At 46.5% G+C, this 18,116-nt stretch overlaps 1 protein-coding gene across 1 annotated transcript in view; it reads left to right on the forward strand.

Annotated features, from left to right (window-relative positions):
* Nucleotides 1-3,404: 3,404 nt before the first annotated feature.
* Nucleotides 3,405-18,116, forward strand: part of ELOVL6 (ELOVL fatty acid elongase 6) — a 79,213-nt gene continuing 64,501 nt past the window's right edge. The window contains exon 1 of the mRNA XM_066548118.1: nucleotides 3,405-3,596. Coding sequence (XP_066404215.1) covers nucleotides 3,508-3,596 — 89 coding nt within the window. The 5' untranslated portion in view covers nucleotides 3,405-3,507. The remainder of the gene's footprint in view (nucleotides 3,597-18,116) is intronic.

An 18,116-nucleotide genomic window follows, 5' to 3' on the forward strand; every position in this document is an offset into this window, starting at 1 on the left:
GAACACTTCTAGTCCTTATGGCTGTGGAGGAAATACTGAGAGGGCCCGAGGAGGCGAACCATGTGAAGACAAAGATAAAATTACCACACTTTCAACAGTAAGCTTTTATCGAGCCAGTCTAAACCATAGCCCTGACAAGGAGGAGAGGCAGATTTCCATCTGAGCTACCCACAAGGGCTGCTGCCCAGGCCTAGCATGCATTCTGCAGCTTGCTCCTGCCCATCATCTTTTATGTGATAACTGGCATGAGCTGCACTAAAAATATTTCAGGAGAGCTCAGATCTAGGTGGCTTCAGAGCACACAGGTGACTTGTAAGCATGTGATCGAGCTGAAGTCCCTGGGTTCTGTAGCATGACAGAAGGGAGTACATTGAGACAGACTATTTTACAGGCCTTAAAGATGACACAATGACCCTGCTTTACATTTCTTTGTAACACTGTAATTCAGGTTAATGTTTACTATTAATTTATTATGTGCTAACACTTCCTGTGTACATAGGGTTGCTTAGACCTAGCATGGAATTCATTCAAGCAGCTTCCCAGCTGCCCATGGTTGAGATCAGGAGAAATGCAGTGGCACAAACAATTTGCAGGCCTGAGTTATAAGGTAGACTTGGGCTGGACATCAATGCCCTTTGTCCATTTTTGGTTCATTGCCTGGCACTTGATGAAATCTTTCTCTATGTTAGGACCATTCATTCCTGATACTATCTCCCATTACCTTATCTAAGAGCATCACTGATTTGTTTCTAAATAATGGGGTATATAGAAGAACCCAGTTTTCCATGGCTTCCATTATTGCATGTTGCTTTCATTTCAAGTATGCCAAATCACAGACTGAGAGATTAAATCCTTTGATGCATTAATTGATAGAGCTGGAAATAAGCTCTTGAGCACTTAGGCCTCCTTCAAGTCTTTGTGTGTTTTAGTAATCAATGTCACATTTAAATCACAATGTCAACTCTCATTGCCACTTACTATACCTTATGTTGACTTAAGCAGTGTAGCATCTCATTTCCCAGCAGCTGCTAAGAGTTTAGTTGAGACCTAGCTATACATCAGCAAGACAAACTATTCAAAATTACTTCTTACAGCAATAGAAGCCTAATGGTTTTTGCAATAAATTAACTCTATGACACGGAGGGAAAAGTATTTGCTTAGTAACAGAAATGATAATGGTTAGGTGCCCAACCTGATTAGAGAGTTATCTGTAAATCCTGAATGAAGCTGCTTGCATTATTCAACCAAAAGGTCTTGGGTAAACAGAAACAGCATAAACATATATCTGGCAGAAAATGTATAATTTACCTGCTATGCCTTCTACACAGCCTTAGGAGACATGCCAAATAAAAGGAATTAAAAGTAATGCTCAATAACTATCCACTTACTAAACGAGATGGGCACCCCATAAAAAACCACAATATAGAGGTATGCACATGAACAAGCGCATAGGGACTAACATTGCACTCTCTGCCTCTTGAGACCACATAATTCTCCCCACCTCCTTTCTCCTGAGAGACATTTCCTACTTTCACTTCAAGTTTTTGCTGTTATGTGTGAACTAATTAAATTACTTCAAAAATGGTTACATAATAGTTATTTTCCTTTAAAATAGACTGTATGTTTTTGTTTGCTGTTCTTGACTGTGATCAGTTTAATCAAGTAGAAGCAGGTCTTACAAACTCCTCAAGGCTAAGAAGGTTTTTGCTCTTCCATTGTTCACACAGATTTTGCAAGTGACCCCCAAGCTTGAGGATTAACTTGTAGATAGTAACATGCTAGGGGAAATTTTTAGGTAGAGCAGGACAGGAAAGGAAGTAAGATTCACTGCAGATTGTTTAACCTATGCAGAAGTTGTGAGAGCTATGGAAAACTTGGAAAAGTCCCTAGTGAGTTTTTGAGACTCACATGAATCTCAGTAGGCTTTTGTATTTCCAGGCTGTTTATGTAGTTCCTGAAACTGTTCCAGTAAATTTTCAAGTCTTGCTGTGACTTACCCTCTACCTGATGTCTTGCACTCTGCAATGAAGGCTGAATGCCACATGGATGCTTTGCGAGTCTGGTTGGCAGCTGATCTCCCAGGTAGACAGAAACCCTGCAGGGGCAATAGTCAACCTCATCTGAAGCCCCATGGCCATCCTAATCCTAAAGGAGCCCTTGTCATAACATTTCATAACCTTCAGCTTCATCCTGTGCACTCCACCAGCTCTGGCACCAGCTTTAGGAAGCTGCCAGTCTAAGGGAGCAAGTCTTCAGACGTTCGGGCTAATGTGCTGAAAAACATGACTTTGAAGAGCATGGTAGTCCAACTGCAAGCAGGATCATCAGACTGGTTAGCTGTTGATGTCTCAATACTTGAGAGCTCTCTTTTTTCATTTTCTCAGTGCTTGGGTTTAATGATACTAAAAGCTTCCATGTCAATGAGTACTGAAGTCCAGGAAAGTCAAGAGAGTCCTGACCTTGCTGGACCTGCTTGCTTACACTGGCTTTGACCCTGTTTTCCTCTTGCCTTAAGACTGCAAGTTTAATGGGGGCTGGGACCAACCACTCTTTTAGCTTGGCTTGTACTGCAGTGCACGTCCAGGATGCTGTTGGAGTCGGAAGAGCACAGCTGGAAACATCAGCAAGTGGCAGATGAGACGGGAAGGAAAATTAAGGCTACATAAACACTGTGTGACCCAACTGCGAGAGCGGCTCAGCAGGTGATGGTTAGACTTAGGGTCTCTGCCCCATGCTCCACCAGCCCCATGCAGACTGTAACACCCAAAAGCGTGTCTGTGCACAGCAGGGAGCTCGGGGCAGCCTGGCTGCAGGACGGTGCCCCTCGCATGGGGACACCCAGCTACAGCCCCTGTCCCCGCAGCAAGCTGGACCGGCTGGGCAGGGGGGCCGAGAGCCCACTCCCGCGGGATGAAGGCAATCGCAGCAGGTGCGCTGGGGTCTAAATGCAAAAAAGGACATGTCGGGGGTGTGTAGGCTTCTTCTGGGGGAGGGTATGCGTCTGCCTTTCTGCCTAAATTCGAGCCCGTGCTTTTTAGCTCCCGGCTGGCCGGCAAGGGCACGCAGGGCGCTGCGGCATGGATTCAGCACAGGGGTGGGGGCTTCCTATTTTTGTAGCTATTTTTGTCAGCCTGCGGTGTGTGTGGGGGGGTTCCTCCCTGCCAGGAGCGCAGCCCCGGCGCGGTGCACGGGGGAGCGCCAGGGCTGTGCGAGGGGCGGCGGGGGCGGGTGTCCCGGGCGGCGGCGACGGCGGCGGCGGCGGGCGGGCACTAAGACCGCGCCGCCCCCGGGCGCTGCGCGGCGGCCGCAGAAGAGGAGGAGACCGGCGGGCCCGGGAGGAGAGGCGCGGAGGGGAGCGGAGCTATGTTAAACCCGGGGTACCGCTGAGGCGGGGCGGGCCAGGCCAGAGGCGGGGGCTCTCCGGCGGCGGGCGCGCAGGGGCCCGGCTCCCGAGGCGGCGGCAGGCAGCATCTCGGCGCGGGGAGCGGCTCCGCAGCCACCGGGCCAATGAACATGTCAGTGTTGACTTTGCAGGAATACGAATTTGAGAAGCAGTTCAACGAGCATGCGGCCATCCAGTGGATGCAGGAAAACTGGTGAGTGCCGCCCCCGGGCCCCGCCGCCCGCCCGGATCGGGGACGCGCTGAGCCCATCCGGGTGCGCGGGTTGCGCCCGGCCGGCGCGGTGCGGCTCGGCTCGGCTCTGCGCCGCCGTGCACGGGCACACGGGCGCTGCCGCCGGGGCTACCTGCGCGCCCGGGCGGGGTCCACCCCGCCGGGTTACACAAGGCCGGAGCATCCCGCCGCGGGCGCGGTGCGGTGCGCTGCGGGGCCCGAGCCCCACCGCCGCCCCCTCCCGCCGCGCCCTGGCTGGCCCGGCGGCGCAGAGCCGCACACGTGCCCCGGCTCTGCCCTCGGCCTCCCTCGCCTCCAGCCCTGCCCGACCCTGCCGCTCGCCGCGCTGCAGCCTCGTTCAAACAAGTTGCGCGTTTGCCCGCGCTCCCCGCGGAGCCCCTCTGCCTTCCCCCTCCCCTCCCCCAGCTAGTATTAAACTTCATTTGCAGCCATGCGGTTTTTAACTTTCCCGGCGTGTGCGTGCGGCCGGGGAGCCGGGGCGAGCCGAGCCGCGGCGGGACCCGGGCTGCGCATGGACCGTCGGGGCTCCCCGGGTGGCGGCGAGCCGGAGCCTGACGGCCCCGCAGAAGGACCCACGCTCCCAGGCTGGCCCGCCGAAGGGGAGTGGCTGTGCCGGCAGGCTGCTCTCTGCCAGGCACTGCCCCGGGGGCATCCCCGGGCCTTGGCCGGTAGCAGGGAAACGAGGATGGAGAGAGAGCCCCAGCTGCCCTTCCCCCCTCCGCTGTGCTTGGGGCCGGGATCCCTCTCTCGATGACACTTGCCCACCTTGCCCCGGTTCTTGTCCTGGCTTTGTCCACCTGCACGGGCCTTGTGTTCACAATCTGCCCCCACTCAGCTGTGCCTTGCTGGGGCACTGTCCCTGACCACCCTCTCCTAGTGCCCAGTCTTGCCCTTTCTGCTGCTCCTTTCTGCTGCTCCTGTGGTCTCTCTCTCCAGATAGCACCCAGCTTTTGCATTGCCTGCATGCTCTCCCCTGGCAGGGCTGTGTGCCCTTTTGAGCTCCTGAGTGAGACCTTTCCCCATGGCACTCTCATGGGACAGTGGTAGTATAGGACTGCCTCTGGGCCCAGGCTTTGGTGTCTACATTTGTAGGACAGAGTGGTCCGGGATCCTAGGTGGATCTCAGCCAGGGATGTGCTAGAATCCTTTAGTGATTTGTCTGGGGAATTTTAAGGACAATATCATTAAAATGACCATTTAAGTGCATGTATGTCTCCCTCTGTTCTGCAGGTGAGCTCATCACCTCTTGAAGGGTGCCTGGTGTCACTCATGTTTCAGGAGAAAGGAGGCCACATAGATATTCTTGGGCTGGGAGTATTGGATGCTTCCCATTCTGTCCATGTTCCAGAAGAAAATTGGCATCAGAATAGGACATGCTGGTGAAAGAGGATGGAGGGAGATACATGAGTATATATAATAATCAACCCAGGAGAGATACAGTTTATTTTAAAGAACATGCCTAGCAACTAGCACTCCTGCATCTTCTCCTTGACTCTCCTGTGCTTCATGATGTGACCTTGGGAACATTACATAACCTCTCCTAGGCCTCAGTTTCCCCAGCAAAGAAAGACCAGAGGAGTGGGGGATAATAATGCTGAAATGTTATGGGGTGCTTTAATTACTTAAGTAATATTTACCGAGTGCCTTGAAGATGTCAGGTACCACATAAATACTAAGCAGTGTTATTGAAATCCCTCTGGCAGTTTGATGTGCTGCAGAGGTTGTCAGCTGGGATTCCGTAACGCTGGGCTCCCACTTCCCGGGTTCAGAGGAGGAGACTGTCAGTGTTACACTGCTGCTGTACAGCTAGAGAGGCACAATCATACATGTCCACATGCTTTTCAGTCTAGTTTCACCTTCTCTGAGGAAACTGATCCGTTAATGTCTTTTATTCTTGTGAAAGTGAAGGAGAATGATCTTCCTGTGTCCTGGGAATGTTTTTGGAAATTAAATAGAGCTGTAGCCTCTGAGGTCTCTGTTGTGGCAGGCTTTTCCTGAAGATGCTGCTGAGGACTCTTAAAAGTTTCAGGTTAAATTGTGCATTTTTATCTTGAAGAAACACTCTTGCTTAATGAAACAGGTGCTGTTCAAGTATTTGGGTTTTGCAGGGAGCTGAACTGGTAAAATACAGCAGATTTTTTTTACTTCCTTGAGGATGACTCAATAGGTCTGTGTATGCAGACATCAATGTCAGAGTACATGGCTCCTGCACTTTGTAGGTGTAGCCTTAATGTACACATCCTTAACATAAGAGCCATCAGACATGAAGTTGTCAGACAGTAGTATGTAGGGATAAGCATGTTCCTTCATTCTTGGAGCAGGAAGACAGACTGGGGGACATGCTTAAGGAAAGACTGGCAGGATTTTATACTGTAATTGTTACTAAAATATTTAAATCAGGGTGCCATACCATTACAATGTCTAACATGAAGGTAAACAAATTCTCTAGGTGTGGCATTTGCTATTTTACTCATCTCAGAACTATGTCTTGTTACCTTACAACATGCACACACACACAAAAAAAGGCAGTAGGGTGTTAGGGGGCATGAATTGGCTCTAAGGAGTTGACCATGACTTTTGGATTTTGAAATGTCTGACTAGGTTGCATATGAAGATGTAGCCTAGTTCGAGGAGGGATGTGAATCCTTTTACATATCCTCTTGAGTTCTGAGCTGGTTAAAACACCATCATGCCCTTTTAATTAAAACTGTGTAAGCCTAAAGCTGGAAAAGCTTGAACTCAAAGCCTGGGGGTAGTGGCATACACCCCTAGGTACTGGTATGGTTGGTCAGGAAGGATCATGGTGCAAGGTCTGGTTCTGTTCAGCCAAGGCTTGCCCCTCTTTGCCTTGGTCCTTTGAGCCTGATCCAAGTTTCATCACTCCCTGAGGCAAGTGTATGTCCTCTGCCCTCACCAGTAGCTGGCACCCAGTCTTTTCTTTCCCATCCCAGGGCTTGTTTCCTTACTGCCATTTGCCCCTGAAAATCCCATCTGAGGGCATATTGGTCTAATGGCAGTGAATGAGCTCCTCCTTGCTTCATTCCAGATGGTCCTGCTTCACTAGATGGAGGACCCCATCCTGAAACATGCATGGCACTGAGACCTCTTTAAAGCTTGGGCCTGGATTAGCAGTGCTGTAAAGAGGCTGCTGTTTTTGAGGAGAAATGAATAGTCTGTTGCCTGATATTTATGAGCAGATAGGTTTCATGCCTCCCTGAGTGCCTGGCTTTATATTTACGCACACCTTTATGGTATAGCCCCCAGACTGCCTGGTTCTCATGCAGGGAGGCAGCTTGGAGACTGCAAAGATGGACCTGCAGTCTGCTGGTCTCTGATAACAAGAGCTGCCAATTAGTTGCCTTCCCTAAATTAACAATGGCAGGATTTCAGGAGGTTAAGGAACAGCAGGTCAGCAGGTCCACTTACTCTCATGAAACTCCTTATACTTTATTTGGTGGGAAAGCTGGTATTGGTACATGTTTAAATATAGTGCCATAGAGTAGCTTTGCATTTAAAATAAAGTATCACTTTAAGATATTGTCACGTTGTACTCAAATCATGGGAGGTGTGATTTCAGCATGTTCAGGATTAAGTCAAATGTTTATTAAAATAATTGCTTTAAATGATTTCTCAAATCAAACTCTCTCAGCACCTCCTCCCAAACTTCTTCAAAGAGGGAATTGAATGAAGTAAATAGTCTGCAAAGGATTTTTTTTTCTTTAAACTGCTGCATGAGAATTAATGCAACTCTAATCCTTTATTTCTTATGAGTAAGTATATTTAATATTTGTGGAGAAAATTCACAAATGTTCTGTCAGACATGCAGCAAAAAGTGTTGTAGCACTGAGATACTGATTCCCAGCTGCAGCCAGTGAGGCAGCAAAAAGCTGGCGGGTGCTCAGGAAAGGCAAAGTGACAGAAATGCCTGGATGGAGTAGTGACCGCCGGAGTCCTTCTCCATCGTGCTGCAGAGCACCAGGTTCAGGCAGCAGCACGAAGTGACAGTCGTTCCTGTTATAATTGTCTGGCCAATAATAATTATCTTCAGATGTCTGCTGACGAGGGGCTCGCCAATGGGGAGGCAGGAGGCCTGTGCTGACTGCGCTGAGATTATCTGGGAGAGCTGACGTCACACCGGGGCTTGCCTAAAATGACAGAAACTTTTCCTCTGCTCCTCCACCGGCTGCTGCAGCGCTCCGGACATCCCTGCCCCAGCTTGTTGTCCTCCTGCCAGCTGCTGCCCTGGGCAGACTCTCCTCACTCCTCTCTCATTCCTCTCCTGTTTTGCTTCCTAAAAAGCCAAGGTTTAACCCTTGGCAGCTGGCAGCATGCTCGCAGGTAGTATTGGGAGGAGGGATGAGCAGGATGAAAGTGAAACTGGTTATTCCCTAAATATGCTGTTGGGCACTACTGCACAAACTGGCTGGTTTTGTTATTACCTGAAGTAATGATTCAGTAAAGAGAGAAGGACTGCTGGGAATTTTTTGGTACCTGACAACTCAATTCTGAAATCAACTCAGTGGACCTTAGATGGGGATAACTGTTTATGTATTTGAAAGAAAACATCTGTGCAGGAAGTTATTTTTAACCTTTTGTTACCAAAACTTTTATGTGAAAGAGGCAGAAAATGGAGCCAGTGCTGGGAGAAATTTGTCCTTTGGTGTTATTTTCTTTCAAGTCAAAACTAGAGATAAATGTGGAAAGTCAGAGGGTCAGCTAATTTGGATTTGTAAATGCACTTGCCTTTTAATAATTCACACAAGCACCATCATCCTAGACAGGTTTGTTTCCTAAATGCAGAACAAGCTCTTCTCATCCACTTAAGCTGCTCTTACCTCATGCAGAAATCAAGAGTGAGAGGCTGTGAGCGTATCTCTCCAGGCATATGTACGTAGCAGCCAAAAACTGATGTAAATTACTTTGCCCCCCCCCAGCCCTGAGTTCTTGCTAGATGCCAAGTGAAGGATGTAGAGAGGGATGCTGCAGTCACCCTGTACTTTCCTCTGTGCTGCAGCAAGGACTCAAAGAGAAGATATGAATTGGTTCTTTTCAACAGAGAGACTGTTTTACTTGAGCAGAATTCAGTTGGCCCAAAAATTTAGCCTACCTCCTCCACATGTCATTCTCCAGACAGGATTTTTCCTGCTCTCTTGTGCAAATTGGCTATAAAGCTGACAGAGCCACCAGTGCATGGCAGAGATTAGAGGATCCCACTTCTTTGCCTTTCTTTCATCCTTCAGGCCTTTCTGAACCAAAAACTGGTGTTTTGGACTACCACAGGGTTTTGGCTCTTTGAAAATAAAAGGATGGAGTCTATGAAGAATAAGAGTAGATGTCCTTTCAGAGTTCAGGTGTTTTCTGTCTCTGTGGGTTTGGGGAAGAAAAATTTTTAAAATATGGTGGACACCAAAATGTCATCCTGAAGACAAAACATCAGTGTCTTCTTGATTCAGCCTACCACTGAAACATAGGCATTGACCTTTTGTTTACTCTGTTCCTATAATATGAATGTATCAGTCATCATGTTGCCTCCGTGATTTTAAACCTCTTGAGAGTGACAACTTCTCTTCTACTTTGTGAAACACCACATAGTTCTGGGAATAATAAACTTATAGGAGTGGAGCCAAGAGTAGTTTAGGAGCTTGCCATCATCTTCAGAAGTGAATATGACATTTGGGAACGTTGACGTTCCAAAACACTTTTTGGAGAGCTTTGTTAAGAATTTAAGTGCTTTTTCTTTTAATGGAAAAGAGCAGAGATTAAAACATTATTTTTAACTGTAAATTTGTCTGAAATATGAAATAAATTTTTCACTTGCCTAGGCTATATCAATATGTGAGATCTTTGTGTAACAAGATTACCCGTGTGGTGCTACCCAGTAATTTTTTTCTTACCAACAGTTTTGTCAGCCCAGTTGAGCCTTCTCCTAGGTTGGCGTGGTAGGGTTTTTTTCTTCTGCTGTGCTGCCAGAGTGTCCCAGACTGCTGCTACTACAAGCTGTGCTGTTCCTGTATGCATCCCAGCATCACATCTCCTGGGGCTTCCTGGATTCACTGGGGAAGGCTGGTGCAGCCCCATGGGGAGCTCTGCGGGGACAGCCAGGTTAACGTTTCGCAAGCTGTCAACAGAGCGGGAAACAGAGAGGCTGTGGCTGCACCCAGGCTAATAGAAGGAGAAAATTGTATCAGTTTGTGTGCAAGGTTTGCAAATAGTATGATTGCTTTCAGTGCCAAAGTAGCAATGGTACTGATACTGCCCTTCACGGTGTGCCTTGTACTATGTGCTCTGTTGCAAACCATCAGTTGCGAGACTTGTTTGTTGACTTTTGTGAGGACACAAACTTTTTTTGGTGTGAATTTTATTTACGTACTAGGAGCAAGGTGGAAGGACTCCAAAACCAACATGACCTCAGTTTGCCTGGAGAGGGACCCAGGTCCCACAGAGCAGACATGCCATGAAATGATGGGCAGAGCTTGCATCTGCTGAGCAGTCTTTGACCTCCTGTGGGAAGAGCTGGTATTCAGAGTGGGGAACAAGAGGGGGAGATGCAAGTCAGTGGTTTACCTTATGCCAGGGCAGTAGGGACCTTGCAGAGCACAGGCAGTGGTTTATGGGGTGCATGGCATGCAGGGGAATGATATCTCTGAGGATGTGGAGAGCCTGACTTCAAACTGAAGGCAGCCATAGCCACTTTTTAGAAGATGGGCATCAGTCAGGTGCCTGAGTCCCATTATTTCAATGGAAATTAAGGACCTGTGTCATCTCTGAAAATTTCTCTTTGTGCCTTAGTTCCTCTGCTGTGAAATAGGGAATAATAAATTTGTGGGAATAGTCAAAGTTGGCTTTCTGCTGTGCCACAGAGGTGATCCTGAGGTGGTAAGATCTGTATATAGCTACAATACAGCAGTACAGAAAACATAATGGTCTTACACTATTGCTATGCACCTTTACACTTGTATAGCAGCAAAGAATACTTTATTCTTGCCAAGGATGTGGGGCAAAGTTTGTCTCCTTGATTGTGGTAACTGAGGACTGAGAAGAGCTGCTGTAATATTAGAGGCAAGACAGTTTATCATGGGATTAAACTGCAAAAGTCTAGACCATTTCTAATTGCAAATTTATGAAAGGAACTGTCCTTCAAATTGTCCAGTAAAACTTCAGGCATCAACATCTGATGATAACTTTTAAAAAGAATTTTTAAAATTTGTTAGTAAATAGTTTCAGTATGTGAAGTCTGCAAACTGAATAAAAAATGAATTGGACGTCATCCAGGTTGTGAGCTCATCAGATTGAATGTGTTGATTTTGGTATCTGATGGCCTCAGTTACCCCTGGACATAAAATTTAAGGTCAGTCAAGAGTGTTATTAAGGCCAAATGTCTGCTCAATATGTCTTGAGCCATAAGTAGTATAAATACACCTGGAAAGAGCAATCCCAGGGAGTGCCAAATAATGTTTTAAGGGAAAGAAACAATGGGCCAAGTTAATTTTTGAAAAAAGAGGCCTCTTATCTTTTGACTAATAAAATTTCCTGGGTTTCAGTTCTCTTTTTTTTTTTTTTTTAATATTTAGAGCCATTAAGAACTACTTAAGATAGCAGTAAAATCCCCTAAATATAAACAAAAGTGGGATGCCAAAGTTGTTGCACTGTGCCATTCAGATAGTGGGTTTATTAACAAATGTTTAGAAAGTCTGTCTTTTTCCTTATGTGATTTTCCTTTTAGCTTTAATTGGGGATTTACCCTCTGGGTCCCCTGATGTGATTCTTCTGACTGCAGGTCCTCTGTAAACATAATTAGGAATTTTGTTGTTGCCAACATACATCATCTCCAGGCAGCTGAAAGCCATGGCTTTTCTTCCTTTTTGTTCTCCCTGGTGGAGCTGGCTGTCCAACTCCTTTTCCATGTCTTTGCAGGTCACAAGCAAAAGAAACATTAGTTATTAGCAGGACATTATGTAGACACCTTGCGTTTCAATTTCTTCTTGTTTCCTCACTCACCTTGGCTTGACAGCCAAGCAGAAAACTCCAAGCTGCTTTGTCCACCACATGGATGTCTAGATGCTCTTGTTTACCTCGACTTTCACAAAGACTTTTGCTTGGCTGGCACAGTAGCTCTGGGGCTGCCAGCTGCCCTGGACTCTGTTGCAGCTCAGCCCTGGTCCCAGCTGTGGACAAGGATCCATCCTGTTCCATGTGTTCATGGCATCTTCCGTGCTCATGAGCATCCAGCCCAAACCCAGCCAAACCTGTGGATGATATCACTGCCTTTCCCAGGTAAAAGCAGAAGCTGTGGGGATGTGCTAAGGAGAACTGCTGATGAGAGTGTGCAGCATTCATTTCAGACTCATGATGAAACAGGTTGTTTAGCAGGTAGAAGTATTTCAGGATGCATAATGTTGTCTTTACATTATTTGGTGAGGGCATTTCCCCATTATAGGCTTTCATAAAATTCTGCTATTGGCACTGTCTGAAACAAAATACTGCCCAATTCAACCTTTGATCTGACCTGACTGCTCCTGTGTGCTTAAATATCTTATTTTGATCACATGTCTGATAAAGAAAATACTATTTTTGGTCACACAACAACTGTCTGGAAGTGACATTGCCTCTTGAAATGGCAGTGTACACAGATGATCAGATTATTTTGTTACGCCATTATTTGGTGTTTTAGCACTCTGTAAATACTGTGGACTTAAATACATTTTTTTAAAATCTTACTTGGGAGTCTTATGCTAGGCAAGATTCCTTCTGGGCAAGGCACTGCCCATGGATGCAATGAAAAACTCTTATCTTGCCCCTAACTTTGGGTTTAGTTTAAGACTAGTACTCCAAGCAGACAAAACTCACTATTTTTTAAAAGTTTAGGCAAATTATTGCTTGGACTGTCACAGCCAGATCTGTGCTGCTACATTGCCACCATCTCTGTGACCCAGTGGGGAGTTTTGCTTCTGTTCCACTGGGGAGAGAATGGCTCCAAACAGCCAGAGACCATGAAGTTATATTATAGCACTGAAAGAAATCTTCAGTGTCCTTGTTCACTAACTTCTAATATCAGGACTGAAATGCATATCTTTCAGTTTTAAGAAATGCACATAAGCTTTCCAGCATTTTCCAAGATCTCCTCTCCTATATCAGTGCTTAGATCATAGACAAATTTTAAAATTTTGTTTGAAAGATAGGATCAACACCAGCTATTCCTATTGTAATTCTTGGAGCCTGACTGTCTCAAGGCTGTTGTGCCCAGGATGCTCACACTTTTTAGGAAATAAAGGAAAACGTTTTGCTGAAAGAAAGATTCTGAAAACCAGTCCCCTGATGTTTGTCAGAGGTGGTCCTTGTGTAATGGTGCCCCTGAAAAAAGATGGTAGTTACAGTGGATGTGCTTCCCAGATCCTTCCAGATGTGATGTTTTTTGATCCTGCTTGGGATGTTTAACGTCTGAGATTCTGGTATTTGATGATTACAGACAGCTTGTATTACTGTTCACTCAGTCAGGTCCTAGGAGCATCTTGCAGGCACTGGTGATGGCATTTGTCTGACCACAGATGCCTGCCATGTGAGGTGTCTTGACTCATCAGGAAGTGGGCAGCTGAGAGAACTAAGTTTTATTGTAAAACCACTCCCTCCCTTACCAAATGTAGAGACTCAGGGAGCAAACTAGACCATAGTTATTTCTCCTGATCCTTCTTCCTTCTTCTCCCTCATAATGCATTTTTCTCTTTTTTCAGGTACCTATTTGGTTTTTACTTTCTCCCACGCTTTTCCCATTCCTCTTTCATTTTCTGTATATCTTTTTCCCCTTTAGGAGCAGTTAAATCAGCAGCACAAGTGGCTGGGGAAGGCCCTGGATGTTTCTGCATAACACCCTGCACAGTGGGAAACAGCTGGTGCATATTTTGGTGTTGGGCTGGTGGAGCTGGGCAGCACGGGCCTGGCCTTGAGCTGTCTCTGGCTGAACGTAACAAACACTGCATCAGGGTAGTCCCACTGCCATCTTCTGAGAAAATCACTTTGTTTCTGGAATAAGGCAATAATAACCGAGGAAGAGTACTTGCTTGTACCTTTGCACAGCCCCATGGTATACTGGTATAAAAGGGCCCTCTCTTTTAAAAGCCACTTCCCAGTCACTAAGTGGAAAAATACTAAAGTTAGTCTGTAGTAAAACGTAAAAGATTTAGCTCCCGAACTTATGTGTGTTGGCTAAATGTAATGTAGCATCTGGTATGTAAAACAATTATGACAATTCACATATTTTGAAATGGTCATTACTGTAAATGGAATAATTGGAAAAGATGTTAGGAGAAAATGAAGAGAAAAGTTGTGCCTACATTTAGAAAAAAATACACCAGGCTGATAATATGGGCAATCTGGAGATTGGAGAGAAACTGTAACTGGAAGAGCTACCACAGCTTTTTATTGTGGGGTGAACAAGCAGAGCTCCTTCCTCTGCTTTCTGTAGTGGCATGCCATTGATGGGAGGAAAATTGGATGAGGGTAACAAAACAGGATCTGTTAGCATTGATCGTGTATTGGCATTAAAGCTGGGAATGCAGATTTTGACCTCAGGCTTTCCAATTGTTCTTGGCTTAGCAGTTCTTCTGACTTCAGCTCTTGGGGTGCCATGGAGCATCTTTCCATATAAATTCTGGTGGCTCTGGAGTAGGCATACTAAGTGTGTAAGATACTGAGGGTGGTCCTTTGCTGTGCCTCAATGAACTGTTGCAGGTACTGTGACCAGTTTTCATTGCTTCCAGTAAAATGGCATATAGGATTGAGGGACATTTTTGACAGACCACAGGTGTCTTGCCTATGCTTTTATGATTGTGGTCCAGCATTTTGTCTTTACAGGCTGTGTCCTGATGACCTTAGTTACGATCCATATTTATTGCTGGCCGAGTTAGACTCCTTTCCATAAACTAGATAGTGTTGTATCTGTTTGCAGGGGGTACGAATTTGGCTTCAGACATCTTTAACCCACTTACCTTGTTTAAATTTTCAAGACTGAGTCTTGACTCAATGGAGTTTCAGGTAGTTCTTGTGTTGTAAATTAGCTGTACATCTTGAAAGAGGGACACTTGTGTTCACTGTATTACCATGAAGAGTTATGGTATTTTAAGATTCCTTTTCCCTTTGCTAAGATCAAGACAGAATCCCACAGTCTCGTTCCTGGTGTTAGATGCCTTAATGACACAAAGTTCTGTAATGTAGCATTTCAAAGAACAGGAAGGATGCCTTGAAAGTGGTGGATCCACACAGCCATGAGGGCTGGTCTGAGAGCTGCATGAAGCCATTGCAGCTGGAAGTCTTTCCCAAATGAAAATGACCATTTCCACTGCCTTTCCCCAGAGGTCTCTCATCTTAGCTCCCAAGTCCTGTGTGACAGTAAAAGAAGGCAAGACTTGGGTTCCCAAAACTTTGGAGAGTCTCCCATTGCATGGACAGACATAAACTTGGTACCATCATGCATTTTTCCTGGCTGCTGGATCAAATGCTCCCTCTTGAATGTCAGCCAGTTTGTGAGGCAACAGGGACAGTCTCCTGGTCAGCCAGGTTGCACAAGGGGGTGACATCAGGGTGGGATGCTTTGGGTTTGCTGGCAGTGGAGCAGTTTCCCAGGGCTGAACTTTGGCCCCATGCTGCACACGTGGAAGCACTGCCACAGCTGGGTAAACTGAGCTGCCTTTCATGATTCTTCCTGGGACTGTGATCTCCTGTGGCCGAGTGGAAGGGACCAGCAGAGGCAGTAAACTACCACACTGCTCCAGCTGCCTTGCCTGGAGGCTGCCCGTGTAGCTGTCCTGAAAGCAGTCCTGGAGGAAGCACAGCATGGAGGTGATGTGTCCTAGGTAGTGTAGTATCCATGGTGGCATCTGCACTCAGGTGCTTGTGTGCCCAAATGTTGCACTCATGCAGTCTGAGCTGTTTTGTTATGGCTGCATGAGGGGGGATAAACACTCTTAAGTGGTGAACTGAGCAAACTTCCCTCTCTAACTGGATCCCACGGTCTGCTGTGATAATGCCCTGTGGTGTGGTTCATAGACTATCCTGCTCGACCTGCTTCATTCAAAGAGTGGGTAAGGCACCCATCCAGAGACCTAGAGACTGTCAAGGACCTTAATTATTAAAATTGGAGCCTGGGATTCATCCAAGTCAGTGGGAGACATACCTGTGATGGGAATGGGAAGAGGATGTAAATTTTTGAGGATGAGTAATGAGATGGCTCTACCATTACCTGTAGCTTTGGTGCAGACAGAGATCTGAGTGCTGCTGAAGTTGGACTAAGCCACCTTCCCACAGGCTTCCTGCAGAAATACCGATGGAGAGTTTTAAATGCAGGAACAGGGTGGGGAGTAAATGATTAAATATGGGAGAACGCTAAGAAAGCATGGAGACTAAACTGAAAAGGGCTTGTTTCCCAGAGTCAGGCTTAGATGCAATCCTCTCTGTGCAAGTGTTCTTCCTCCAGCATAAAGCTACCCAGTGTTGAACGAGTTAATATGAGCAATGGCTTAGGCTGCCTTCTGCTGCGCTCTGGGGTAGTGGCTGTACACTGCAGAAAGCCTTACAGAACAGAAAGAGGAAAGATGTCATTTTAAGTCAGGCTGTGTTGACTCATAGGAGACATTCTGAAGGTTATGGATATATGTTAAGCAGGTATTAAATAGCTCTTGCTTTATAAATATCATTTACAAAAGCAAGTATTCTTCAGGCACCAGAGTATATAAGCATGTCAGTTAATTAGAGCCTGCATTTTCAAAGTGGCAGAACAACAGGATTTAGATCAGAAAAACTGCAATAAGTTTGCTGATGACGTGAAATCCAGTGACTTCTGTAAAACTTCCTGGCTTTGTGCCTTGCTTTTTCTCCCCCCTCACTGCTTTCTGCAGCTGTGTCCCTATGGACTCTGTGCAGTGGGTTGTGATGTGTGTGACCCCAGAGAGGAGCGGTGCAGTCCCATTCCCCATGGCTGTTGTACAGGTTCAGCACCGATGGGGACACGGCAGCACTCTGAGGCACTCAGTCACTTCTTTTGCAGAAAAAGCAGGCTGGCAGGAGGAAGAGCCAAACCACAGGCTAAACAGGCTCGGTGGAGCATTTCATGGCCTGCAAAGTGACCTGGCTAATCCTGGAAACCTGCAGCCTTTATTGTGACACCTGACACAGCCAGCCTCCTCCAGATTTCCATGCTCACATCTCTGTCTTTCTAAACATGGCACAGATTTTTTCCTTTCTCAGGCTTAATGATGGGGGGAGGGTGGGGGCAGTGGAAAAAAATCTACATTAAAACCTTCCCAAAAGCAGTATGAAAATTTAGAGGTCCCTCTGCAAAAGGATGGGGGTCCTCACATCAGGATGGTCTTCCAGGTTATCAGGGCTGTGACTTTGCAGCGTGAGCAGCCTGGTGGTGCATTCAGAAATGCTTGCCTGACTAACATATTGCTTACATTTGCTGACTCACTCTTGCACTGCCTTTTCTTTCTTGTTCCCTGCATGTGTTGATTTTTATCTCTGCTACTAGGGCTGTGTCCCAGACACTGTATAATCATCGTGTTTGTGTTCGGCTCCTGTGTCGGTGGGAGGTATTTACATTTGGATACAAACGTTAATATCGTTCACTCACAAGTGAATAACAACAATGAAATACAGGGGTCTGAAGACCCCTGGGATGGGAAGGAGTGCAGGGGCACTCTGCTCTTGGACAGGGCCATCCCCAGCCTCACTGCCTGGCATTTCACACCACCACCTACATTCGGTCTTGCTGTCTCTTCAAGCCCTACTCGCCCAAACTGTTTTGGACAATGAATTTAAATTCAGAATCACAAAATATTTTGAGCTGGAGTGGACCCACAAGAGCCATCAAGTCCAACTCTTCATGAATGCCCTGTAGGCAGCTTCGTGTTTCACCTGCAGAAGACTCTTAAGACAGGCAGCCTGTGTCTGAAAGCACTTTCTAAGTGGGAGCCGTACATGGCATGGCTAAGAATGTCAGCAGAGCTTCTGGGTCCCACTGTACTGCTTTTCTAGGACAAGTGTGGGTGATCAGAGGCCCTGCCCTGGTTGTAGCTTGCTTCTGGAATGGATTCATCTGGCTGCTCTTCACCAGCTGTGCTGCAGCAGCCCTGCCTCCTCTCTTCCCAGCATGCTTTCCCACTTCCATCTCTCACCCAGAGCCATTTAGTGTCCATGTCTCTTGCCACTTCAGAGTGCCTGTTTTTGATATGCAATGTCCATATACTTCTGGAGGTACAGCTCATTTCTGAGATGTCTTTTCAAATACCAGTGATCCTAAGTGATGGTCCTAAAATGTTTGAGGGTCCAGGTTAGTATGCAAGGACATTTTGTCTTCAAGTTCTTTCCCTTTAAATCCCAGGCTCCTAAACTTTTTGTATGAGTAGCACAGATGATTGCAACTATCTTGTCTTCTCAATGGTGGCTTCAACAAGCCACCATTTATTTTTCTTGTCCAGCTTGTTTAGGTCT

The sequence above is a fragment of the Molothrus aeneus genome, chromosome 4 (assembly GCF_037042795.1).
Source record: "Molothrus aeneus isolate 106 chromosome 4, BPBGC_Maene_1.0, whole genome shotgun sequence".
Taxonomy (NCBI): domain Eukaryota; kingdom Metazoa; phylum Chordata; class Aves; order Passeriformes; family Icteridae; genus Molothrus; species Molothrus aeneus.